At 41.8% G+C, this 27655-nt stretch overlaps 1 protein-coding gene across 1 annotated transcript in view; it reads left to right on the plus strand.

Annotated features, from left to right (window-relative positions):
• Nucleotides 1–18085: 18085 nt before the first annotated feature.
• LOC126335562 (UDP-glucosyltransferase 2-like) overlaps nucleotides 18086–27655 on the plus strand; it is a 79224-nt gene continuing 69654 nt past the window's right edge. The window contains exons 1-2 of the mRNA XM_049998982.1: nucleotides 18086–18216; nucleotides 18778–18956. Of these exons, the coding sequence (XP_049854939.1) occupies nucleotides 18210–18216; nucleotides 18778–18956 (186 nt within the window). The 5' untranslated portion in view covers nucleotides 18086–18209. The remainder of the gene's footprint in view (nucleotides 18217–18777; nucleotides 18957–27655) is intronic.

Consider the following 27655-nt stretch of genomic DNA (forward strand, 5'->3'; position numbering starts at 1 on the left):
GTTACTTAAAATGAGAGAAATAAAAAAAATCATAGCTGATTCAGTGTTGGGGCATTACATTGCACAATCAAAAACAATGGTAATCAACTCCTACGGGAGATTTCTCCGTGCGAACAGGAGCAACCAGATAAACTGGGATCTACTTTACTTATATCATTTGTCTGTAGAGAAACCGGTCTGATAATGAGAGCTGACTCATGGTTACTCGATGCACACCTGCTGAGTATTTCATCTTGTCCAAAGTGGCACAGTCACACTATTGTGCAACATACACCGATCGTCGCCTTGAAAATTGCGACGTAATGAAGGTGGAATGCCACAAGCTTCATATGGAAACGAAGATTGCAACATATTTAGTGATATAAATGGTTAGCATTTGAGCGCAATAGCACGAACTAGGTAGCAGAAGTACCACTTACGTTCTGTACAAAAGGAAAGATTGCGCTGGTGCGTTTGTCATCCAAAAATCACATTTGAAGTATGTTTTTTTGTGAAGAGGTTGTGTTACGCCTGTTGTAAGAAGGATAAACGCTTACCAGAGGGTGTCGGAATTCAACAGGTGCAGCATGGTAGCGTATCGGGGTTGTAGTTTGTCTTTCCGTAGTATTGTTGCTGGCGTTGGTCGGATCAAGCGAGACATGCGAAAGTGCCATCTAAGAGGCCCATATTCCACCTCAGGCAGGATCTCAACGCCTCCTGCTGCCAGCGCTCGGGATGCCAGACATATTTTTCACGTGCCATAAACCCTAATTGCCTATTTAACTCTATCAGAAGTCATAAAATTTCTGCACTTATACTATTCTATCAACTGGGACTTAAATTCAATCGGACAACCGTCGGAACGGTCTTCCGGCACCTCCATATTTTTTTTAATTCACTGAAACAAGTGAAGAACCACAGATGACATCTGAACGTAACAGTAATCTGCTGCAGCGCTGGCGCCAATGAACGTGGCTGTGTGTAACCAGCGTAATGAACTGGACTGGGGCGTATCCCAAGCTACTGCATATCGATATGCGGTACATTGGCAACCATCGGTAACTCTCGTGTAGACTGTATTTTGTCTACGACTGCCCACAGCCTCAGAACTATACAATATAAACAAGACAAGCTGAGCTTCGTCCCGAGGTTGTTATCGATACTTATTGCCTTAGATTTAGACTGCCAGCTGCCCAAGCGATCTAATTGTATGGCAATGCCTCATGTTATGGGAGCTAATGAGAAATAAATAAGATAAGGAGTGTTTGAAGCTGAGAGTATCTATAATGTGCTTTCACGAAATACTGTTTCTTCTGTGTCGTAATTTATGGTATAGCATGTAGTAAGGAATACGAACTTCAGTCAGTCCAGTTGTAACACAACTCAGTGAGTCAAAGACAAATGAGATTTAAAACATTTACTGAAAATCAAACTCGGTGTCTCACGTCGCGCTGTGTTTTGTTTTTCGTAACACCTCAGGAAGTCGAAATTGTGCATGACCCCGATGGTTCAGTAATAACTTCGTCATTCTTTTTTTTTTCCTTTATTGGATTTCGATTCCCATGGAAGGGGGAAGGCTGACAGCAGCTTAGCACGCTGCTCTTCGGCCTACAGAATTTTTAAAACATAAGATGATAAGAAACAATGACATCAGGCGATAAAACGGTGACTTAATTGTAAAACAGCGGAAAATTGTGGAAAGTTAAAACATGAAACAAAGGGTGGTAAAATACACAGGAAGCAGACAGGCAAAATAATAGACAGACAGTTAAAAACACATGGCGACAGTCTGGTTTCTGTTCGCAAGAGATATAAAAATCACACCCAGCGGCAGTATCAATCCCGTTCCCAACACCGGAAAAGACGCACAACACTTAACAATCGCTGGAAACACTCCACTAAAAAGATGACACACCAGAGCCAAGGGTAGATGGAGGTGGGGAGGGTATCTGGACAGATGAGAGGAAAAAAGGGGGAGAAGAGGAAAAAGAAGGAGAGGGGGACCGACGGAGGGAGAGGACTCATAGGGGGAGGGGGGCAGGGCAGTAGCGAAAAGGGAATGGAGAAAGGCAGAGGAGGGAACTGCAAAAGGACTCAGGGGAGAGAAGGGTAGCAGAGAGAGGGTAGGCAGGGAAAAATAGAAAAACAGGATGGAAGGAGGGGGAGAGAGGGAGCCCAGAAAAAGGACATAGGAAGGGAGGGGGAGTTCGTCATTCTTCGCTCAGTCGTTTATTGACTATGTTAAATTCTGCCTAGCTGCCAAAAATGGGGTGTCTAGAAAACCTGCCTCTCGGATCCCTATACAACAATTCAAGCAAATCGTATTACAGAGTCTTATTACGAAATGAATCAATGACAGTACTTAACTTTGAGAACAATGCAAAGTTCTATAGACAAAATAAACAATGTTCTTCAGTATATGCAATTCGTAAGTCGCTGGTCTTGAAGTGCCTAATCTTGATGCTGGTGTAGAAGCGGCGCTCATGTCCTGTTCGCATAGAGGCCGCTACCGTCGCGTTGTCCTCCTGGAGAGGGGTCGGTCAGCGTGCAATTGGCTGACGTCTCCTTCACAGTCCTCTCTGCTCTCTCGTTTCCGACTGGTGCGCAGGCGCCTGACTTTATGCTGTAACAGGTTAATACTGAATTATTACTGGACACACATTGACCGAGCATCTACAGTGCACCTGTTGAACATTGTGGCTGGCAGAAGTTCAAAACATGATGTCATGGACACGAAGATTACCGACTTGTGCCGATCTGTATCGTGGAGAATTAGGGAACACAATGACACTGCTACTCGGACTGACGGAAGCTCTTGTTTTTTGTGTTAAATTTCGTGATTTTATTGTTCTGATGAGAAATTGTGTTTTCAGAAGCAGTACATCATGTTGATAACCCATAGCCAAGGTCACTGGCATCGAAATTACAGTACGTTCAGTTGTAATATACATGTACAGATTTAACTTTCAGTGCCGACATTTTCCAGGGAATTAAAAAATATTTGTAGGAGGTGCAGGAAAGTCGTTACGACGTCTTTCCGAGAGGATTTAAGCTCTGGTTGACAGAGTAACATTTTGTAAAAAATGATTTCTCATTGTAAGTTTTATCAGAATTTTCGAAAAATGGAAAAGCATTATTTTTACGGCTACGGGGAATGGAGGGCGAGGATGTTTTGTTGTTAAAGAGACACATAAGATTTTGGAAATTAGTCACTGCAGTGATCACATTAATGAGTGCTTCAGAATATATGTGTGCTGCTGGATACTGAAAGTACATTGTGAAGGATACAAATCAAGAATAAATTTTACTTATATTGTGTACGCAGTATAACAGAGACAACGAGTAAATCTTTAGGTAATTTAGGACCATACGACCTGTGAAAACTAATACCCCTGGATGCCAACGCTGGCAGCAGAAATGGTTTTGAGCAAACCAGACTTTACCGACAGATACGAGTACGTTATTCCGTTCTACTTCAAACTCTACCATAACTCTTCTGTACTGGTGTTTGGCTAGTTGTGGCATGCCATTCCCTCTGCAACATGTGCTGAGATGTTTTCGATTAACGAGAGAACTTGTCTTATTTTTTTCAAAGATAAACTCATGGAGTTCTCGAAGACACGGCTCAACAACCGGCCTCAAAACGTCAGAAATGTAGCGGGTGCTGCGAAAACAACCAGCTGTGCTAACCAGTGGTGATCGTGTTGTGCGATCAACGGCAACTGGCAACATCAAGCCACGTGCTGGACCTGTATCACAATAACGGAAGTACTTTGATGACGTTCGTTCTGTTCGGAAATGTCCCACATGGAGAAGTCAGTAGTGATACTGTATACACACACATCAAACAAGGTTTTGCATCACCTCGGTTGCGAGACTTCCGGAACCTGTACAAAAAATTGCAATCTATATCGACATAAACATCATTCCCGCCCTTTTTATTGCTCACGAAAACAATAAATTTCATGTTTTACCACCATACAGCGAGACCTTCGGAGATGGTGGTCCAGATTGCTCTACACACCAGTACCTGTAACACCCAATAGCACGTCCTCTTGCATTGATGCATGCCTGTATTTGTCGTGGATTACTACCCAGAAGTTCATCAAGGCACTTTTGGTCCAGATCGTCCCACTCCTCAACGGCGATTCGGCGTAGGTCCCTCAGAGTGCTTGGTGGGACACGTCGTCCATAAACAGCTCTTTTCAATCTACCACATGAGTTTTCGATGCGGTACAACATGATGGCCACTCTAGTCGAGCAATTTCATTATCTTGAAAGAAGTCATTCACGAGAGATTTGCACAATGGGGGCGCTAATTGTCGTCCGTGAAGACAAATGCCTCGCCAATATGCTGCCGATATGATTTGACTAGCCGTCGGAGGGTGGCATGGCATTCGCGTATCGTACAGCCGTTACGCCGCCTTCCATGGCCATCAGCGGCGTACGTCGGCCCCGCATAATGCCAACCCAAATAACAGGGAACTTCCATCATGCTGCACTCGCTGGACAGAGTGTCTAAGGCGTTCTGCCTGACCGGGTTGCCTCCAAAGACGTCTGCGACGATTGTCTGGTTGAAGGCATGTGTGGGACTTCGCCTTTGACCTCGGGAGTGAAGTTGCGTATCATGCAGCCTATTGCGCACAATTTGTAACACGACGTCCTGTAGCTGCACGAAAAGCATTATTCAACATGATGGCGTTGCTTTCAGGATTCCTCCGAACCAAAATCCATAGGTAGCAGTCATCCACTGCAGTAGTAGCCCTTGGGTGGCCTGAGCGAGGGACGTCATCGACAGTTCCTGTCTCTCTGTATCTCCTCCATGTCCGAACAATGTCGCTTTCGTTCATGCCTGGACACTTCACTTTTTGAGAGATCTTCCTGTCACAAAGTAACAAGGCGGACGTGATAGAACCGCGGTATTGACCGTCTAGGGATAGTTGAGCTACGGACAACACGAGCCGTGTTCCTCCTTCCTGGTGGAATGACTGGAATTGATCGGCTGTCGGACCCCCTCCGTCTAATAGGCGGTGCTCTTGTTTACATTTTTCGGCGGGTTTACCGACATCCCTGAACGGTCAAAGGGACTGTATCTGTGATACAGCATCCACAGTCAGCGACCGTCTTCAGGAGTTCTAGGAACGGGGAAGATGCAAAACTCTTTTTGATGTGTGTATATCTGGACTCGTCTGAAGACAACGTGTGTTCCATGTTCTTGCTGGACGCTCTTGTCGTCGCCTCTGTCTCCGCTGGTGTGTCAATGAAAGAACAACAATGGTGACCGTACTGGCACTCCGCAGGTCTTCGAACTGTCATTGTTGTTTCCTGTCTTCCTGCAAGGGCGCGCGGAGGTTTTCGGTTGATACCGGTGCATAGTTTCCAAAAATTTCAAAATTTTGGATGATGGAACGTGCACCTAATCAGCCATACGACTTATCCCTCCATGCCCCACCCGCACCCCACCCCTTTCCCCAAGCCAAAAAGTCACAAGCATTTTTGAAAACTCATGGTGAAACGTCCAATGAGAAATCATTTTTTACACAATATAGATCTGAAATTCATGTTTTTAAAACAATAATTTCTCATAATAAAAAGCAATAAAACCACAAGATTTACTATAAGCTACTGGTGCTACCAACTATCGCCATAGCTGTATTACGTTGTTCTCTAGTTCTGCTCGATACATCTTGGCACAAATCGGTATTCATGTTTTCAAATGCTGCTAGGCGCAACATTCCAACAGTTGAACTGTATCTGCTCGGTAAATGTTTGTCGAATATTAGTTAATAAAGCACTTAGCGATGAATAACGATAAAAACTAATTCATTTACTCATATGGCTCACATGCAGCATAAAATTACAGGTATATAACATCAGTAATTCTATATATAACTGGAATATCAATAAACAGAACTACATGTATATCTAACTAAATGTCAATATCTAGGTTTTAATCCAAATAACAGCTGTACATCAGCTTACATGAGGTCGCTGAGACTCCTCTGGTAGTAATGCAAGGAGCATTGATATATAATGTGCTTCATTGTGTGCTTCGGAGCCACACAGTCACAAACCGGACTCCCATTTGTAAAGAGAGTGAGCGCATCGTCCATGCCCAATGCGAGTTCTGTTCAATTTGACCCACAGTTTTCTGTCGAATTCTGTGCCAGCAGTATCACAGTTATACTTTCGGAACCACTAACGCTCTTCAGGATTTTCAACAAGTTGACAGCTCTGTACCCACAGGTCTCTCACCCCGGTATTATTGGCGTATAGCTGTCCTGCTTGCCGTAATGGTGGCTTTATTCAACAAGGCTATTTCGTCGTAAACTTAGTGTGTCTTCCAGTATGGACAATTCCAGGTTCTCCTGTAGCGTAAGGGATTCGCTAAGCGAGGCCTCATTTCTGCAGATTGCGGGTGGGAAGATGTTGCTCAGCAAAGGAAGCCAATAAATCGGTTTTGGTCGGATTGCCCCAGTTATTAACCACACAGTGCGGTTCAATTGGACGTAGATGAAGTTGGTGTGGCAGCTGTTTAGCCACACCATGGCTCAGTACTCGGCTGTTGAGAAGACCAGCGCAATGGATAATGTGCGCAGGGTATCTGCTCAAGCTCTCCACGTTATTCGACACAATTTTTGAATAATATTGTTACGAGTTTCTATCTTGGCAGCAGTATTTTCTAGATGTTTTCTATATGAAAGGATGCTGTCAAGGGAAGCACCGAGGTATTTAGGGTACTTGTTATGACGAAGATTGTTTCCGTTAAGTCTCACTCTGAGCTCCACGTTATCTTGTTTGTTTGTCAGATGAAATGTTCATACTTCAGTTTTACTTCTATTGGGTTGAAGTCGCCACTTTCTAAACTAGATCCTCACAACAGATATATCTTCTGTGAGAACTGTCTCCGATCCTGGGTCTACAACCTAGAGCGATATCGTCCACGTAGCGAATTTTGTTGATGTGCTATTGGAGAGTCGAAGATATATAGGTTGAACAATAGGGGGCAAAGACAGAGCCCTGCGGTAAACCATTAATTAAGTTCCTCTCCCTGCTCACATTTTCTCCCAAGTGAACACGGACATATCTATTGTTTATTATGGTGTTGATGAGAGTTACAGTTTTTCGGTATCGGACTGTTTTTAGTAATTTATATGTCATCTCTTCTGTCCAGACTATGACGTATGCCGCGGTTAGGTCTGCGAACGCGACAGATGTCTTCACCTTTTCTTGGTAAACAGCGTCTATAAAAGTTGTTAGGGCCAGTACCTGGTCGCAGCTACTTCACTGTGGCCTGAAACACGCTTCCTCAGCTTGGATATGTTCCAGGATGAAGTCTCTAATTCTCTTATAGATGAGCCTCTCCAAGATCTTATAAGTACAGCTAAAAAGGGAAATTGGTCTGAAACATTGAGGATGGTCAGCTGGTTTACCTTGTTTCAAAGTTGCGACTATTTTTGTTCTCTTTAGTTCGATGGGCAGTAACGCACTATCTAGGATGTTGGAGAAGAAGCGGACCAGTCATTTTTTTACATCATTACCCATGTTTATCAGAAATTGCGGGTGTATATTATCCAGACCAAGTGCATTAGCATGTTTAGTTCGTTTCAAGGCCTCATCCAATTAAGTTAGTCTAAATGGTGAAGAGAAATTGGATTCCTTTGGGCACTGAGCTTTTAGAGAGGTTAGTGAGTTCTTGTTTTATTTTGGCAGTATGTTGTTTGTCACGCGACGGTCTAGATGTCTGAACTATTTGACTGCCTGAAATACCCGGTTTGTGCACGGGTTTATAGGAGGTTCCGCCAAGCTTACGCAGAAGACTCCATGCCTTTCTTCTTGAATGTCTGAAGTTAATATTATCTACCACCTCACATCATCATACTGTTATAGCAGCTACTGTTATAGCAACTTTGGAGAAGGTCTTCTACAATATTGCTATACTCTTAATGAAGCTGTTCACAACGTTTATTCCAGCCTTGTATATATCCTTTCCGTATCCATGAGGGATAAACGTCTTTGGAGCAGTAAGAACAGTCCCAATGAATAGAGGGTAGTTTTTAGGTTCTGCTGGAATAAAACAGATACATTTATCCAGGTGGTCAGCAAAACTCCGGCATCCAGCCCTGTGGAAATTCTATGTGGGTCGCGGTACAGAACTCGCTATTGCGGGAGAGAGCCCCATATCGACGATTACTGACCTGTGGTGGCTGTGTGGGAAATTAGGTACGACTTCTCTGGATATATGCACTGGGTGCCCTCTGTGGTCCTGGGACACGAAGCAGAGATCCGGGTTCTAATCTCTTGGCCAAATCCTTGGTATCGTAAACCAGGTATAGACTTTCATTTTCAGCCCATTTGTTGAGGACAGTCATTGTCAAGTGAACAATTCCAGTGGCCGTGGTCACTATTAACATCTTCAGCAAAAATCGATACGTGGGCAGCAATTTACAGAACATCCAATGGTCGCGGCACATTTCGTGACTTGTAAATATTATTTATAATGGTCTCCTTCACTTGTGTAGAGACAGACTGGATTTCACTTTCTGTATTTGTCGAAATGAGACGAGCATGCTCGATATTGCTCCTTCCGTAGGTGGCGACAACATATACACTGTAAAATGTAGCACCCATAAGATCTTTAACGCAGGTCTTCTATAGATGGAGCATGTGTTTCCTGGATCAGAACTACGTCAGTATCATTGTCTACAAGGAATTTAGATAGGTACTTACTTTAAGCTCGGCTAATGCCTTCTATGTATAAATTACATACTCGGATTGAAGGACCAAGTCTCTTAATCAGTTGGTCCTGGAAAGGTCCTCTTTGGAAAGCTTTTTCGTTTTAATTTGTCTGCATGTTTGTCGCCAAGATATCCAATATTCAATATTGGATTTCTAGGCATCGGAGTGTTCAATGTCAGATCCCGTAATCGGGCAGCCAGGGTGGAAATATTGAAAAAGGGAAATGGATAGGTTAGAGTTTGATGTAGTGGGAATTAGTGAAGTTTGGTGTTCAGGAGAAACAAGACTTCTGGTCAGGTGAGTACATGATTATAAATACAAAATCAAATAGGGGTAATGCAGAAGTAGGTTCAATAATGAATAAAACGATAGGAGCGGAAACCTACAGTCGTTAATTTCCTCGAGAGCATGCATCTTCTACCGAATGATTAAATGATGATGGTATCCTCGTGGGTACAATATTCCGGAAGTAAAACAGACCCTCATTAGGATCTCCCAGCGGGGACTGCTCTGGCAGAAGTCGTTATCAGGAGAAACAAAGCTGGATTTCTATGCATCGGAGCCTTAAATGTGAGATCCCTTAATCGGGCAGCCAGGGTGGAAATATTGAAAAAGGGAAATGGATAGGTTAGAGTTTGATGTTGTGGGAATTAGTGAAGTTTGGTGTTCAGGAGAAACAAGACTTCTGGTCACGTGAATACATGGTTATAAATACAAAATCAAATAGGGGTAATGCAGGAGTAGGTTCAATAACGAATAAAACAATAGGAGGGGAAAATCTACAGTCGTTAATTTCCTCGAGAGAATGCATCTTCTACCGAATGATTAAATCATGGTGGTATCCTCGTGGGTACAATATTCCGGAAGTAAAACAGTCACTCATTAGGATCTCCCAGCAGGGACTGCTCAGGTGGAAGTCGTTATCAGGAGAAACAAAACTGGCTTTCTAAGCATTGGAGCGTTGAATGTGAGATCCCTTAATTGGGCAGCCAGGGTGGAAATATAGAAAAAGAGGAAATTAATAGGTTACAGTTTGATGTAATGGGAATTAGTGAAGTTTGGTGTTCAGGAGAAACAAGACTTCTAGTCACGTGAATACATGGTTAGAAATACAAAATCAAATAGGCATACTGCAGGAGTACGTTTAATGATGAATAAAACAATAGGAGCGGCAACCTACAGTGGTTTTTTTCCCCGAGACCATGCATCTCTAACGAATGATTAAATGATGATGGTATCCTCGTGGGTACAATATTCCGGAAGTAAAACAGTCACTCATTAGGATCTCTCGGCGGGGACTGCTCTGGCGGAAGTCGTTATCAGGAGAAACAAAACTGGCTATCTACGCATCGGAGCGTTGAATGTCAGATCCCTTAATCCGGCAGCCAGTGTGGAAAAATTGTAAAAGAGAAATGGATAGGTTAGAGTTTGATGTAGTGAGGATTAGTGAAGTTCAGTGTGAAGGAGAAACAAGACTTCTGGTCAGGTGAATACATGGTTATAAATACAAAATCAAATAGGGGTAATGCAGGAATAGGTTTAATAATGAATAAAACAATAGAAGCGCCCGTAAGCTACTACAAGCAGCGAAGTGAACACTTTATTGTAGCCAAGCTAGACATGAAGCCAACGCATACAACAGTACTACAAGTTTATATGCCAATCAGCTCCGCAGACAATGAAGAGAGTGAAAAATGTATGATGTGAAACGTCCCCTTAGAAAAATTGATACACGACTGTGCTTAAACTGACACACAATATTTTTTAGCGCAACGCAATCTACTTCCAAATATCCCTACTATAGAAAGGCCCTGACTAACATTAACCTATAAGTTTCACAAATCACTTACCTCACAAAAATCCTCGTTACTCAAGCTACTGCAATACAGCGAGCGCCACTACTGCCAGCTACATAAAAGATTCAAAGTACTGAAGGCACTAACTACTGATAGGCATAGTTAGCAAGTGAAAAATTTTAATACAGAACAAACAATGTATTTACCTTAATAGTCATAATATATATAGCAGTTCATGACATCCAGTCTTACAAATTTCAAAACTCCGCCATCTCTCTCCCCATGTCCACCACTGCTGGCGGCTCACCTCCAACAGCGCAACGCTACGCGCTGTTAGCATCCAGCTGCCGCTGCCCAACACTACAATGGCAGACAACAATGCAAACCAGCCACAGACTGCACACGGCACAGCCAGTGATTTTCATACAGAGCACTACGTGGAGGCGGAGGGGACGTTCATATGGCGACCCTGCCAGGATACCTCACTGGAATCTTCTGATTTTTTCTTGTAGTTTGTGTAATTAGAGTAGCTTTTGTTTATTGCTAGCACGTAATTATAGAGAGAATTTCCTGTGTAGTTGTAGTTTTTCATTGTTGTACAGTAAAACAGTTGTGGCATTCACGTAGGTTTGCACCAAGTATTTCGCAGCTGTGCTTGCAACTAACTAGATATTATTTTAAGTGCTACATTTATGTGTTCTCTTATTTTTGCTCTTCAAATTGTGTTCTCTTATTTTTGCTCTTCAAATTGTTCTTTTCTGCGTTATCGTGTGAAATATTGTGACAATAATGGCGTGTGAAAAACGTAATACTAAGCTACAAAGGAAACTGAGAAATGACAGTGAAGACGAAAGCAGTGTGTTAGCATCACCATGTAATGAATTCACTAATGTTCAAAGTAGTAATTTGGTAATAGTGCAAAGGGAAATGGAGCGGGCTGCAAAATAATACTGTAGGCAGTGAAACAGTTAGTGAACAGGGAAGCATTATCGATCGATCGGTCGGCAACAGCTCGCATCAGGAATCCGAAATGACAGGACACAATCTTGCAAATACTGTACATTCAGGTTTTGTGTCCTCACCATTTTCTCAAATATGTCAAGACACATTTTGTGCTTGTCAAAATGTGAATGTTGCCGGTGCAAATGCACTGCCGAAAAGCATAGAGGAACAGATTCCAGACACTAATACATTATTATTGCAATTAATGCAACAAATGAAACAAAACCAGAGACAAACACAGCAACAGTTAGACACAATGGAACAAAATCTTCAAAAGTTAAACACAATGGAACAAAACCTTCAAAAGTTGGACACAATGGAACAACACCAGAGACAAACACAGCAACAGTTAGACATAATGGAACAAAATCAGAGACAAACACAGCAAAAGCTTCAAAACTTAGACACCACACTTGAACAAACAGGTGAAGATTTAACTACTGAGTTACATAACATTGAATCGAAATACCAAAAAATCTGTAATGAGGTAAAAACACAAATTTGTGAGCATTTTCAACCAATTTTTTCCCGACATGAAAATGCATTACAGAATCATGAAGCAGCCATAAAAGAACTGCAAACTATTGTTCGTGAAAATCACGACACCTTGCAAGCTAAAATGGACTCGGTTGCATCCACCGATTCGGTTACGCAACTTGCAAGAACTCAGGAAAACTTAAAGGACACAGTAGATTCGATTTCAACACAAATGGACGCTCTGAAACTTGGTTCAGAAAAACACACTGAGGAGATGTGTTCACTATCGGAGAAAGTAGCCGAACTTTCAGATCAGTTCATTAACTTATCTACAAAGGTAGATGATGATCTGAATGATACAGAAGAGTGCGAACAAATTAGGAAATTCAAACAAAATCAGAATCAAATTATTACACAACTCCAAAGAGAAATGCGGGAAGTGCAAGATCAGCGGACTCAGGTAATACAAGAATTACGTATTTCAGAGGACACTCGCGCTCCAACACGGGAAGAGGGACTTAGAAATACGGAAAAGCCACAAAATAATAACACAGGGCATTACGGAAATTATGAAAGAAATTGGCAAGGTGCACCGAATTTTGAGATGGAACCGCCGACACGACGTAACAATGACCGATATGCTACCCGCCGCCACGATGATTTTGACTATAAGCTGTTCATTACTGCACGTAAATTCAAAACATTTAAGAATTCTGGCAACGACATTCATCCACAAGGGTGGCTCCATCAATTATCTCATTGTTTTCCTCCCAACTGCTCATCAGAGCACAGATTAGAATTTATGTGTGGCTACTTAGAGAATGAACCAGCTGTAAGAATGCGATCGGTCATTCACGATTGCCACAGTGAAGGAGAATTTTATCATGCCTTCCTCTCAGCATATTGGTCTCAAGCCACACAAGACCGAGTAAAACATGGCATCATAATGATGAAATATTTCGAACAATCTGAATTTTCCAGTCTTGTGAAATATTTTGCAGACATGTTGCACAAGAATCAGTACCTGTCAAACCCATACAGCCCCTCAGAACTCATCCGCATTTGCTTCATCAAATTACCGGAACATTTACGACATATTATTTTGGCAGAACGTTGCAAAGACGACATTGAAGCTTTTCAGGGACTCTTACAAGAATTAGAAATTGACACTGACAATCGCGGAACGCGAAAACAGGAACACAACAATTACAGGTCACATCCGTCGCAATTTCGCGATGAAAGAAATAATAACTGGACACGACAAGGCTATTCTTCCAACGTAAATCATGACCAAAACAGACACCACCCGTATGACAAACGTTGGCAGAGTAATAGTTACAGAGAAAGATCGCATTTCCGTAGTAATGAATATGACAGAGACAATCATAGAAACAGACAATATGGCAACCAGAACTATTATTATCACGGGAAACAGAACAATTTCAGACTCATCGGTCCACCTCGCAGTGATAATTTAGGGAGAAATTCTGCACCACTTAACCGACAAGAAAGAAACTACAGGAACTACCGACATGACAACAGACGATATAATCATAACGACAGACCGGAATTTCATCAGAACTGGCGGGATTCAAACAGAGCTGAGCCCTCTCGGCAAGGTGAATTTGTAGATGTTAGGTCTCCTAATCCCAATAACGGCGCGCGCCAGCAAAGAGACAGACAATGACTCGCACGGCAGGCAGCCAAGTGCGTCGGCTGGCTCTGGGAAAAATAACATAGACGCTAACCTTGAGAAAAATGTTAGCATTCCTTACCGATGTATACATCGTGGTAATTGCGTTGAAACTGAAATTCTGCGCACTATGAAGATTGCACCATATTTCACATGTAAAACCGTTTATTGAAACATAATCTGCTTTTTAACTTTGTCTTTGCCATAAAACATTTATTTCACTTCACATTTCTAGTATGCTTTGTCACACTGAGAAACTGTTAACATGCAACAATGTTTTGAAGTTAACTATCCAGTCTAGAACCTAGGGAACATTTTTAAACAGAAATTACGAATGCATTGTTATAGTGAACAGACGACAGTGTTGTTATTTGTACATTCTTGCTTGTTAGCTGCACGATTACGTAACGACTATAAGGCTTACATACTTAGAACATATACTGGTACTGCTAATGAGATTTTAATGCAAAATTTTGGTTTACTTCAAAATACATTCTGGATTTAAAGTACTTTCTGAGAGATACCAGATGACACAGTGGTTAGTTTATGTGACAACTACACGATTTTATCACGACGCTACTAATGAGTGACAATTTACAATGTTGCTTTGCACTGTATCTGTTTTATATCTGTACAGTTTTTCTGAATTCTTCTGGAAAGGAAAACATGTTTTAGTGGTAACTTTTGTGGTATAGCTACAATCAGACAACCTTTATCGTAGCACAACAATACGTTACATTATAGTACTTTCTTGATCACGGTAAGGTACGTAATAACTATGATATCTATACGGAAAGCATTTCACTTTCGTTTATGATGAGGTAAGTACATTGACTTCAGCAGACCTTTGCTTACAGAGGACGATAGCTACGACAGTTCCACAGAATTATCTTACAGCAAAACGCACATTTAGCACTACAGGGCACGCATTTGAGTGATTAATTTGGTGCTTAAACCATTTATTTTTCAAGATTGTTGAATTACAAAGAAAGTTTTTCGTGATACATTTCATTCCATTGCTGTAATCTGTAACACCTGAAATCACTCTTACTGCGGAAGACTTTTTTCCATTAAGAATGACATGCGGCATTCTGTTATCTAGTAACCCTTCAGTCCAATCACACAATTGGACTGATAGTCCATATGATCTTACTTTGTTCATTAAACGACTGTGGGCAACTGTATCGAACGCCTTGCGGAAGTCAAGAAACACGGCATCTACCTGTGAACCCTTGTCTGTGGCCCTCTGAGTCTCGTCGACGAATAGCGCGAGCTGGGTTTCACACGACCGTCTTTTTCGAAACCCATGCTGATTCCTACAGAGTAGATTTCTAGTCTCCAGAAAAGTCATTATACTCTAACATAATACGTGTTCCCAAATTCTTCAACTGATCGACGTTAGAGATATAGGTCTATAGTTCTGCACATCTGTTCGACGTCCCTTCTTGAAAACGGAAATGACCTGTGCCCTTTTCCAATCCTTTGGAACGTTACGCTCTTCTAGAGACCTAAGGTACACCGCTAGAAGAAGGGGGGCAAGTTCCTTCGCATACTCTGTGTAAAATAGAACTGGTATCCCATCAGGTCTAGCGGCCTGAGGGAGCTGTAGATGGTAAAAGCTGTAGAGGAACACAAAGATGGGAATGGATACAACAAATAATTGAAGACATAGGTTGCAAATGCTGCTCTAAGATAAAGAGGAACTTTAAAAAAAATTGGCGGGGCTGAGGAGTTAAAGCGACTTGGAACAGTGTAGGTGTACAGACGCCTTTGATTCAAGGAATTGCAGTTCAGCCCTTCTTTAATAAATGTACAACGAATAAAACAAATAGTTATGTGGGATCAAGGTGTTTGTCTCACGCCATAATAATTAATAGCGTTCTTAATGAACCCTCACAAACAGAACAAAAGTGGAGAGTCAAATCAATGTTAATGATACCAAAAAACAGCCAAACAAATTTACATTTACAGCATATGCCACACAACCCACGGAATAACTGCGGCCTAGTTTTCCACGCTCAAAAGCCTCACGGGGACAAAATAAAGCAATGAAATGGTAACTTAAATCACTAACGTAGCCATTATTAGCTTAGTTGGTCGTAAAACAAAGTTATCTTGCAGATTCAACTACATATTACACATACGTATACAGAAATTGGATGCCATGACTGCACGTAATAATACTAACTAGAAGTATCATAACCAACTGCACGTACCATCAAAGGGAGTGTAAGAATAATCTCCAAGGTAATGGAACGTGTCAGTACATGAAATTACAACATAAAAGTAATAACAGATAAAAATAAATGTTCATGAACCTGAAAAAGATCAGTCCATAAGTTTAAGTAAACGCTGTCAGCAATACAATAAGAATCAGTTTAGTTTTTCAAGGAACTCCTCCACAAAACAGACGGAGTGACTCATGAGGAAACTCTTCTGTTTAGATTTGAAAGCGCGTGGATTACTGCTAAGATTTTTGAATTCGAGTGACAGCTTATTCAATATGGATGCAGCGGTATACTGCACACCTTTTTGTACACGAGTTAAGGAAGTTCGATCCAAAGGCAGGTTTGATTTCTGCCTAGTATTAACCGAGTGAAAGCTGATTATTCTTGGGAATAAGCTGATATTGGTAACAAGAAACGACAATAAGGAATATAGATATTGAGAGGCCATTGTCAAAATACCCAGAGTCGTGAACAGGGGTCGACAAGAGGTTCGTGAACTCACACCACTTATTACCCGAACTGCACGTTTCTGAACCAAAAATATCCTTTGAGAATGGAAAGAGTTACCCCAAAATATAATATCATACGACATAAGCGAATGAAAATAATAAGAAAAGTAGGCTAATTTTCGTGTCGAAATATCACTCACTTCTGTTACCGTTGGAATAGTAAAAATGGCAGTATTAAGCCTTTGAACAAAATCCTGAACGTGGACTTTCCTACGACAGCTTACTATCTATCTGAAGACCTAGATATTTGAAGTGTTCAGTTTCACTAATCATATGCCCGTTCTGTGAAATTAAAACGTCATTTAAAAAAAGTGATCGGTAAAACTGTATGGCATTTTCTTTTTAATGCAACGTAATTTTGATGTGAACCTCAAAACAGAAATACGTTTTCACGCTGTTGGTTATTTATTAACATTTAAAAGCAACAAAATACGTGGGTTGCGTTTCAGTACCTACGTTTTCAAGCGGCCGCCATTTTGAAATGGACTTCAGGAATTTTGATTTTCGAGGTTCACGCCATCGACAATTTGATTGTGATTATGTACACATGTTAAAAACTTTCTGGCAGGTGAAAACTGTGTGCTGGACCGAAACTCGAAATGGGGACCTTTCCCTTTCGCCGGCAAGTGCTCGACCAACTGCCAGTATGTCGTCTCCTACCTTCCTGGGTAGCTCAGTTGGTAGAGAACTTGCTAGCGAAAGGCAAAGCTGCTGAGTCCGAGTCTCGGTCCGGCATACAGTTTTAATCTGCCAGAAAGTTTCATATCAGAGCACACTCCGCTGTAGAGTGAAAATCTCATTCTGGATACATATGTTTAGTTTTTATTGTAGACCTATAGTTCACCCTCAATAGTGCGAAATGTTTGATTCAGCAAGTCTACATTTTTTTATGGATAGGCTCATAAATTTACCGTCCAAATGTTAATAAACAGTTTATAAGATTATCTACTTTTGTTTGTTAATAAAGATTTGTAAGGGAAAAATATTTTTCTTTCATAAAAATTAGGCTACAAGACCGGAAAGATCCTTAACGGCATGAGTCGTCGTTCGGAATGTAGCTTAGGGACTGTGAAAGGAATTGATCGCTGCGGAAAGTCTAGATACGAATACGTAGAGCAGATATTTGGCGATGTGACACTGCTACAGTTATGCTATTACGAGGAAGACAGCTGAAAAGCAACAGGAATGGAGAAAGCACCACAGACTTCGAAACAATAACGTACACTGCGCCATATCACAACACTTACACTTTCACTTTAGGCGCAACTACTTTCCGAAATCTATTTCTCTCAAAGAGAGCTCGTCTATGCTGTATAAATACACATGAGTTGCACAACTTTACAAGTTACGGTCGAAATATGTATCCTAAAAATTGCTTCTCATCTGCGTCCCGTATCTTAATGGCAATATTCCTACATCATGCGAGATTTGATGATATCTGAAAGGAAGTATTGCCACTCAGGGTGAGTAGATGAACGTGCACTTTATTAATTGCGTTGTCTATGGCTGGCAATACTGCTACATCATGTGACGTTTGACGATATCTGAAAGGGAGTATTACTACTCACCGTGAGCAGCAGAATGCACACTTTATCAGTTGAGTTATCCATGGTACGCTTACTCTACAAGATAAGAACACCTGTACACAAAAGCAGATAACTCAGTTGCAAGACAGAATCCCGCTCTGCTAGACAGACAGTTCTGAGATTACGACGCGGGGCTGTAAAGCAAAACCAGGGAAGCTTTACGATACCTGAGTGCTTCTTACAGGCGCCGTCTAACCAAAATGAACAGTAAGAATCTTGCACAAAATTTAAATTCACTTATATCGGTGAAGGGCGAAAGGTCTCAGTAGTAGCAAAATTTTAAATTTTTTTAAATTTTTATTTTTTTAAATAGTATACTACCTACTGGTTTTCTGGCAATATTGAAATGAGCGAGACGTAATAGCTACGCCGATTGTTTTGGAAATAGTAGCTTGTTTGGGGTTGAGCGACAACTGCAACTGGTAGCACAGATATTCATTTGAAGCCTAGTTATTTGAACAATTTCAAGAGTTACCCTTGGTATGAAAGAAATCCAACACATATTTAGTCATTGTCTACATGTCTGTCTGTACTTCCCATTTGTGAGTAGCTACGCCTATAACTTCAAATGTTTGTCAAGAGGATAGGAAGATGAGAACACCAATCACAGCAGATAGTTAATGCAAATTTGAGCATAATCAGACGTCAGTGTATGAAATGATCATGAGCTGCCCTGGAATCACATCTATAGTCTCAAATTAGCCATTTTTATTTTTGTATGTTGCCCTGTGTTTGGACTGCAATCTAAATCTGTACTTGTTGTTCCAGGGTTGTTGCTCCACGTAGTTCTACTGATGGTGGTGTTGGTACGCGATACATCCACCTCCAAGATATTGATCGTAGCACCAACAGCATCCATCAGCCACCAAAAGCCATTTCAGATTTTAACGAAGGCTTTGCTTCAACGAGGCCACGAGGTTACGTTTTTCACAACCGATCCTCTCACGGTGAGTTTTCTTTCAAAATTCGTCTGCATGGTCGTTATCTGTAAATGTGAACATTTTAGGTTAGGTATTACCGTGACCGTTGCGAATATCAGTTGAAATAACAAATTACTCTAATCAGCCATATCCATTATTTTTCCGCCAAACTTTTCGGAGGCTTATACTTCCATCTCTAAATATATAAAGCGAAATAATGTCATGAACGGTTTCTGTCTACGACTCTTGAGGAACCTGTAGCGCTGTCTTTCAGTGGTCACTCGCAGTTTTTAAAAGAGTGTTTTCATAATCCACTTTCCGTAAACTCCACTAAACACATATGACGTACTCTTCTAGAAAATAATCTTGTTACACTGATCACTTTGGTTCGCAAAACCATAATGCAGTTCCCTACTGGTCAATGAGCCAGTGTATCTAAACACTATCTGCGTAGTACCCCAAGGGGTCTTACATGAAGTAAGAAAGAAAATTGGGCTTTAATTAATAAAACTCTAATGAAAACGGGAAATTAATTATGTTGCTCGGTTTATGCTGTCTTTTATCATGCTGTTACTCATCGGAAAGCATTACTGAACACGTTGCCGAAATTTTTAGAGCCACTGAAGACACATTCTATGAAGCTAGATCCTTATTTCTCGATAATTTAGCTCCCGTAGTCAATTTATCTGAGCCAGAACGCGGGACGAAACTCTTCTAAGATTGGCTGGAACAGCCCACGGCGAATGAGCTTTGTTGCTACCTAATGTAAGTACTTTCTCCAATTTGAGCAACCATAAGCTTCCATTAACTGGTGTGTAATGTCTCAAAAGTTCAGACAAACTTTAACATACAATATCTTTACGTTAAGCGAGTATAAATAAAAAAAAATACCCCGTATAAATACTGTCTGTTCCATATAATCTCTGTCATAGAGCGGACGTGATGCAGTAATAGATTACACAACATTGGGTACAAGCTGATACAAAATTAATCATTAACAATTTCGTTTTGTTCTTCTTGTACTTCGTGCATTCCCTTCATTCACTCCATCGAACATTCTTATAGCTCAGAAACTACACTACTGACCATTAAAATTGCTACACCACGAAGATGACGTGCTACAGACGCGAAATTTAACCGACAAGAAGAAGATGCTGTGATATGCAAATGATTAGCTTTTCAGAGCATTCACACAAGGTTGGTGCCGCTGGCGACACCTACAACGTGCTGACATGAGGAAAGTTTCCAACCGATTTCTCATGCACAAACAGCAGTTGACCGGCGTTGCCTGGTGAAACGTTGTTTTAATGCCTCGTGTAAGGAGGAGAAATGCGTACCACCACGTTTTCAACTTTGATAAAGGTCGGATTGTAGCCTATCGCGATTGCGGTTTATCATATCGCGACATTGCTGCTCGCGTTGGTGGAGATCCATGGACTATTTGCAGAATATGGAATCGGTGGATTCAGAAGGGTGATACGGAACGCTGTGCTGGATCCCAACGGCCTCCTATCACTAGCGGTCGAGATGACAGGCATCTTATCCGCATGGCTGTAACGGATCGTGCAGCCATGTCTCGATTCCTGAGTCAACAGATGGGGACGTTTGCAAGACAACAACCATCTGCACGAACAGTTCGACGACGTTTGCAGCAGCATGGACTATCAGGTCGGCGACCATGGCTTCGGTTACCCTTGACGCTGCAACACAGACAGGAGCGCCTTCGATTATGTGTGTACTGAACGACGAACCTGGGTGCACGAATGGCAAAACCTCATATTTGCGGATGAATCCAGGTTCTGTTTACAGCACCATTAGGGTCGCATCCGTGTTTGGCGACATGGCGGTGAACGAACATTGGAAGCGTGTATTCGTTATCGCCATACTGCCGTATAACCCGGCGTGATGGTTTGGGGTGCCGTTGGTTACACGCCTCGTCACCTCTTGTTCCCTTTGACGGCACTTTGAACAGTGGACGTTACATTTAAGATGTGTTACGACCCGTGGCTCTACCCTTCATTCGATCCGTGCGAAACCCTACATTTCAGCAGGATAAAGCACGACCGTATGTTGCAGGCCCTGTACGAGCCTTTCTGAATGTTCTACTGCTGCCGTAGCCAACACAATCTCCACATCTCTCACCAACTGAAAAGTCTGGTCAATGGTGGCCGAGCAACTGGTTCGTCGCAATACGCCAGTCACTACTCTTGATGAATTGTGGTATCGTGCTGAAGCTGCATGGGCAGCTGTACCTGTACACGCCATCCAAGCTCTGTTTGACTCAATGCGCAAGCGTATTAAGACCTTTATTATGGCCAGATGTGGTTGTTCTGGGTACTGATTTCTCGCAATCTAAGCACCCAAATTGCTGAAAATGTAATCACAGTCAGTTTTAGTGTAATATACAGGGTGTTTCAAAAATGACCGGTATATTTGAAAAGGCAATACAAACTAAACGAGCAGCGATAGAAAACACCGTTTGTTGCAATATGCTTGGGACAACAGTACATTTTCAGGCAGACAAACTTTCGAAATTACAGTAGTTACAATTGTCAACAACAGATGGCGCTGCGGTCTGGGAAACGATATTTTCCACATATCCACCATGCGTAGCAATAATATGGCGTAGTCTCTGAATGAAATTACCCGAAACCTTTGACAACGTGTCTGGCGGAATGGCTTCACATGCAGATGAGATGTACTGCTTCAGCTGTTCAATTGTTCCTGGATTCTGGCGGTACACCTGGTCTTTCAAGTGTCCCCACAGAATGAAGTCACAAGGGTTCATGTCTGGCGAATAGGGAGGCCAATCCACGCCGCCTCCTGTATGTTTCGGATAGCCCAAAGCAATCACACGATCATCGAAATATTCATTCAGGAAATTAAAGACGTCGGCCGTGCGATGTGGCCGGGCACCATCTTGCATAAACCACGAGGTGTTCGCAGTGTCGTCTAAGGCAGTTTGTACCGCCACAAATTCACGAAGAATTTCCAGATAGCGTCATGCAGCAATCGTTTGGGATCCGAAAAATGGGCCAATGATTCCTTTGGATGAAATGGCGGCCCAGACCAGTACTTTTTGAGGATGCAGGGACGATGGAACTGCAACATGGGCCTTTTCGGTTCCCCATATGCGCCAGTTCTGTTTATTGACGAAACCCTCCAGGTAAAAATAAGCTTCGTCAGTAAACCAAATGCTGCCCACATGCATATCGCCGTCATCAATCCTGTGCACTATATCGTTAGCTAATGTCTCTCGTGCAGCAATGGTAACGGCGCTGAGGGGTTGCCGCGTTTGAATTTTGTATGGATAGAGGTGTAAACTCTGGCGCATGAGACGATACGTGGACGTTGGCGTCATTTGGACCGCAGCTGCAACACGGCGAACGGAAACCCGAGGCCACTGTTAGATCACCTGCTGCACTAGCTGCGCGCTGCCCTATGTGGTTGCCGTACGCGGTCGCCCTACCTTTCCAGCACGTTCATCCGTCACGTTCCCAGTCGGTTGAAATTTTTCAAACAGATCCTTTATTGTATCGCTTTTCGGTCCTTTGGTTACATTAAACCTCCGTTGAAAACTTCGTCTTGTTGCAACAACACTGTGTTCTAGGCGGTGGAATTCCAACACCAGAAAAATCCTCTGTTCTAAGGAATAAACCATGTTGTCCACAGCACACATGCACATTGTGAACAGCACACGCTTACAGCAGAAAGACGACGTACAGAATGGCGCACCCACAAACTGCGTTGTCTTCCATATCTTTCACATCACTTGCAGCGCCATCTGTTGTTGAAAATTGTAACTACTGTAATTTCCAAAGTTTTTCCGCCTGAAAATGTACTGTTGTCCCAAGCATATTGCAACAAACGGTGTATTTCTATCGCTGCTCGTTTAGTTTTTATTGCCGTTTCAAATATACCGGTCATTTTTGAAACACCCTGAATATGTTCAATGAATACCCTTTTATCATCTGCATTTCTCCTTGGTGTAGCAATTTTAATGGCCAGTAGTGTATATATCTTTAACCAGTAAAAACTTGAAGCGTATAGAATGTTCCGAAAATACACAGACAGAAGAAGACTTCAAAACCAAGAAGTAGTTGTGCGGTGTAAACGAAATCTGGTAGGCATGTTTCTACATCTGAAAGATTTCTATTCAGACTTCACGCCAATGGCCTAAGAGTCGCGTTAGTAGCGCCTGTATGAGGATGCAAATCAGATTTACTTTAAATACACACTGTAAAGGTCATGACCATTAGTCACCTTTGACATTGGACGTGGTGATTTGATGTTAGTTAACAATGCCTTTAAGACGCAAAGACGCCATTCTTAACACTTCACTGAGTTTGGACGAGTTACTGGAGGTTGGATGCACATTCTGCGATATTTAGAATGTACAATCGTGGACAAAACGAGTGAGACCCCTCGCCTTTTCGTTGTACTGATCCGCACAGCTTTAAAGTCTGCTACACAACATAACAGGCTAGGCGACGAAGTGCTACCAACATACTATGCACAGGCCTGAAATTGAAAATCTATCCGAACTTTGTCAGACTGTTGTCAATCATGTGTAACGCTATACTAATGCAGATTAGTGTGTTAAACACAATCCGTAAATATAGGATATAAATGCAAGAAGAAACGCTAATTAGTATGAACTGTACTAATAAGTATGAATTTTAGCTTATCGAGACAACATAACTGTTTTAGCAAGACAAAGTACCCCAGATTGTTACGAATTAGCAACATATTATGCGCATTCGGCCGCGAAACGGTCTGTGGCAACGTTCAGACCAGTCATACTGGATTACTGTTGCTAACCTACCATGAAAGTTTGCAGATTTACCAATGCGCGAAGATTCATAACGAATTTGAGTTAAAAATCATTCAGTGCCACATTTAAGTGAATTCACTTATTGACAGAAGCGGAAAAAGTAGGCAGTAATAAGTATGAAATTCTACAAGAGTTTGATATTGACACCCACGGACGCCGGTATAGAATAAAGGTAGCAATAAAACGTATTGGGGGAATGAGATTTTCTTAAAATTACGGATAGTCTATCTGCTTCCATGGAGATTAGAACCGAAAACAAACCAGACCTCCTTTGCAGTAGCAAACACCTTTCACAACGTTAGCAGACAACCCAGGCAAACAGCCCTCTATTAGTAGCCCAGACATGAAAATGCCGGCAATTTCACATTAAAAATGGCAAAGTGATCTGCAGTTTCTGTTGCATAGAGCTATCTGGACTCAAAAACATGTATTTTATACCTTTATGTTACCGGTTATGTGACAATATTTCGGGATGTGTATCAAAATAACAAAATACTGTTATTAGCGAGTAAATTTAGTACGATAATTCTGCACCACCCCAGGAAATAAACGGTGACATAGCTGCAAAACGTATTCTACAATGTTTAGAATTCTCCATTACACTCGCCACAGCCATAAAACGTTCATTAGTGAAAGTGTTTCTTAAGCTAGCTAGCAATGGGAGTGCTCGCACTTCTAAAACACGGTGGCACTAAAACTGGGATCTGAATTACCACGTGTATAGGCAAATGGATTTTATTTGCAGCCCTGTAAACGTGATTTGTATCGAAAGCGTAACTACGATTAATATGCTGATGTATCGATTGCAACTAGAACATTTCGAATGAAGAGTAGGGGGAATTATTTATGCAGCCCCCATCTCCAGTAACTGTTGTTGGGACTGCGTCACGTAAATCGATAAAAATGGAACCCTACTGATCTCACTTTTTTGACCGTCTATCTGTCTAGACAACCCTCAAAACCCGTTTACGGGCAGACATAATAAGCGGAAATGTGGCATGTCCTTCGGTATACAGTCCCTTGGTTGTGTAAAAAAGTGATCTTCTACGTCAACGCAATATAAAGATACGGCCGTTTATGCAAAGAAAATTTATGCGGAAAGTAAAAAATGCCTCTAAGAACTATGCGACCAAACTACAGTCACGAAGCGCACGGCTGCTTCAGTAGCAGGTTGGAATCCTACCTCGGTGAAGGATGTGTGTGATGAACTTACGTTAGGTAGGTTAAAGTACTTCTAGGTCCAGGGGACTGATGACCTAAGCAGTTTGGTCGCATTCTTCGTAAAGCCATTTTTTGACCTTTCGCGTAAATTTACTTTACATGAACGGCTGTATCTTTAGATTGCGTTGACACAGAAAATCACTTATTTACACCACCAAGGGACCGTATACCGCAGGAAATGCGATACATTTCTGCTTATTATGTCTATCCGTATACCTAACACTTGGTTTAAGAATCACGAAAGAAGGTAGTATACATGGAAGAGCCCAAGAGATACTAAAAGGTATCATAGAGATTATATAATGGTAAGACAGAGATTTAGGAACCAGGTCTTAAATTCTAAGACATTTCCAGGGGCAGATGTGGACTCTGACCACAGTCTATTGGTTATGACCTTAGATTAAAACTGGAGAAACTGCAAAAACGTGGGAACTTAAGGAGATGGGACCTCGATAAACTGAAAGAACCAGAGGCTGTACAGAGTTTCAGGGAGAGCATAAGGGAGGAATTGACAAGAATAGGGGAAAGAAATACAGTAGAAGAGGAATGGGTAGCTTTGAGGGATGAAGTAGTGAAGGCAGCAGAGGATCAAGTAGGTAAAAAGACGAGGGCTAGTAGAAATCCTTGAGCAACAGAAGAAATATTGAATTTAATTGATGAAAGGAGAAAATATAAAAATGCGGTAAATGAAACAGGCAAAAAGGAATACAAACGTTTCAAAAATGAGATCGACAGGAAGTGCAAAATGGCTAAGCAGGGATGGCTAGATGACAAATGTAAGGATATAGAAGCTTATCTCACTAGGGGTAAGATAGATACTGCCTACAGGAAATTTAAAGAGACCTTTGGAGAGAAGACAACCACGTGTATGAATTTCAAGAGCTCAGATGGCAACCCAGTTCTAAGCAAAGAAGGGAAGGCAGAAAGGTGGAAGGAGTATATAGAAGGTTTATACAAGAGCGATGTACTTGAGGACAATATTATGGAAATGGAAGAGGATGTAGATGAAGACGAAATGGGAGATGTGATACTGCGTGAAGAGTTTGACAGAGCACTGAAAGACCTGAGTCGAAACAAGGCCCCCGGAGTAGACAACATTCCATTAGAACTACTGACGGCCTTGGGAGAGCCAGTCATGACAAAACTCTACCAGCTGGTGAGCAAGATGTATGAGACAGGCGAAATACCCTCAGACTTCAAGAAGAATATAATAATTCCAATCCCAAAGAAAGCAGGTGCTGACAGATGTGAAAATTACCGAACTATCAGTTTAATAAGTCACAGCTGCAAAATACTAACGCGAATTCTTTACAGACGAATGGAAAAAATAGTAGAAGCCGACCTCGGGGAAGATCAGTTCGGATTCCGCAGAAATGTTGGAACACGTGAGGCAAGTGTTCCATGTCGGAGGACAACTGGTCACAGGAAGGGATCGGCGGCGCGTGACCCAGGGAGGCGCCCGGCGGTTGCAGCGACGCGTCCGCTGCGGGCGTCGCCGGCGGGAGAACAGGCTAGTAGGGTTCCATTTTTACCCATTAGGTGACGAAATCCTGACAACGAAAATAGGTACGACAGTTACTGAAGATGAGGGCTGCATAAATAATTCGCCCCACTCTTCAGTCGAAATGTTCTAGTTGCAATTGATACATCAGCGTATTAATAGTAGCTACGCTTTCGATCCAAATCACGTTCCCAGGAGAGCAAATAAAATCCATTGGCCTATACACGTGGTAATTCAGATCCCAGTTTTAATGCCACTGCATCTTAGATGTGCGAGCATTCCTATTGCCAGCTAACTTAAGAAACACTTGAGCTAACGAACGGTTTCGGGCTGTGGCGAGTCTAATGGAGAATTCGAAACATTGTAGCATACGTCTTGAATAAAAACAGCCCACAGTTGCACTAAGTTATGTTTATTTTAAACCTTGACCGTGGTTTCTGCTACAATAATATAGCCTTCTTCATAAGTCAAAGACACAAAGAAATGAAAAATGTCTTGCCGAGCACCTGTTTAAGACCAATAAAAAACCTGAACAGAGGTAGTGGCGGAGGACATATGGTGCCATATGTATTTTTACTTATGTTCGTAACAGGCTTAAGTCTGTTGAAATTATTTTATTTTATTGGCCGTGGCGCAGCTTCTGCGCCAAGACATTTTTCATTTATTTGTGTGTATAACTTCTGAAGAAAGCTATACTATTACAGCAGAAACCATGGTCAAGGTTTAAAAGAAACATACTTTAGTGCAACTATGGGCTGTTTCTCATTCGAGACAATTTCGTAACGGTTGTTGTTTTCGCTGCCACGATGAAATTAATGAAGTTGTAGAATACGTTTGGCAGCTATGTCGCCGTTTATTTCCTTGGGTGGTGCAGAATTATCCTACGTACTCGCTAATAACATTATTTTGTTATTTCGACACACATCCCGAAATATTGTCACATAACCGGTAACATAAATGTAGAAAATAAATGTTTTTGAGTACAGATAGCAACAGAAACTGCAGATCACTTTGTCATTTTCATTGCGAAATTGCCGGCATATTCATTCGTGGGCTAATAATAGAGGTCTGTTTACCCGGGTTGTCTGCTAGCGTTGTGAAAGGTGTTTGCTACTGCAAAAGAGGTCTGGTTTGTTTTCGGATCTAATCTCCATGGAAGTAGATAGACTA

This window comes from Schistocerca gregaria, chromosome 2 (assembly GCF_023897955.1).
Source record: "Schistocerca gregaria isolate iqSchGreg1 chromosome 2, iqSchGreg1.2, whole genome shotgun sequence".
In the NCBI taxonomy this organism is placed as follows: domain Eukaryota; kingdom Metazoa; phylum Arthropoda; class Insecta; order Orthoptera; family Acrididae; genus Schistocerca; species Schistocerca gregaria.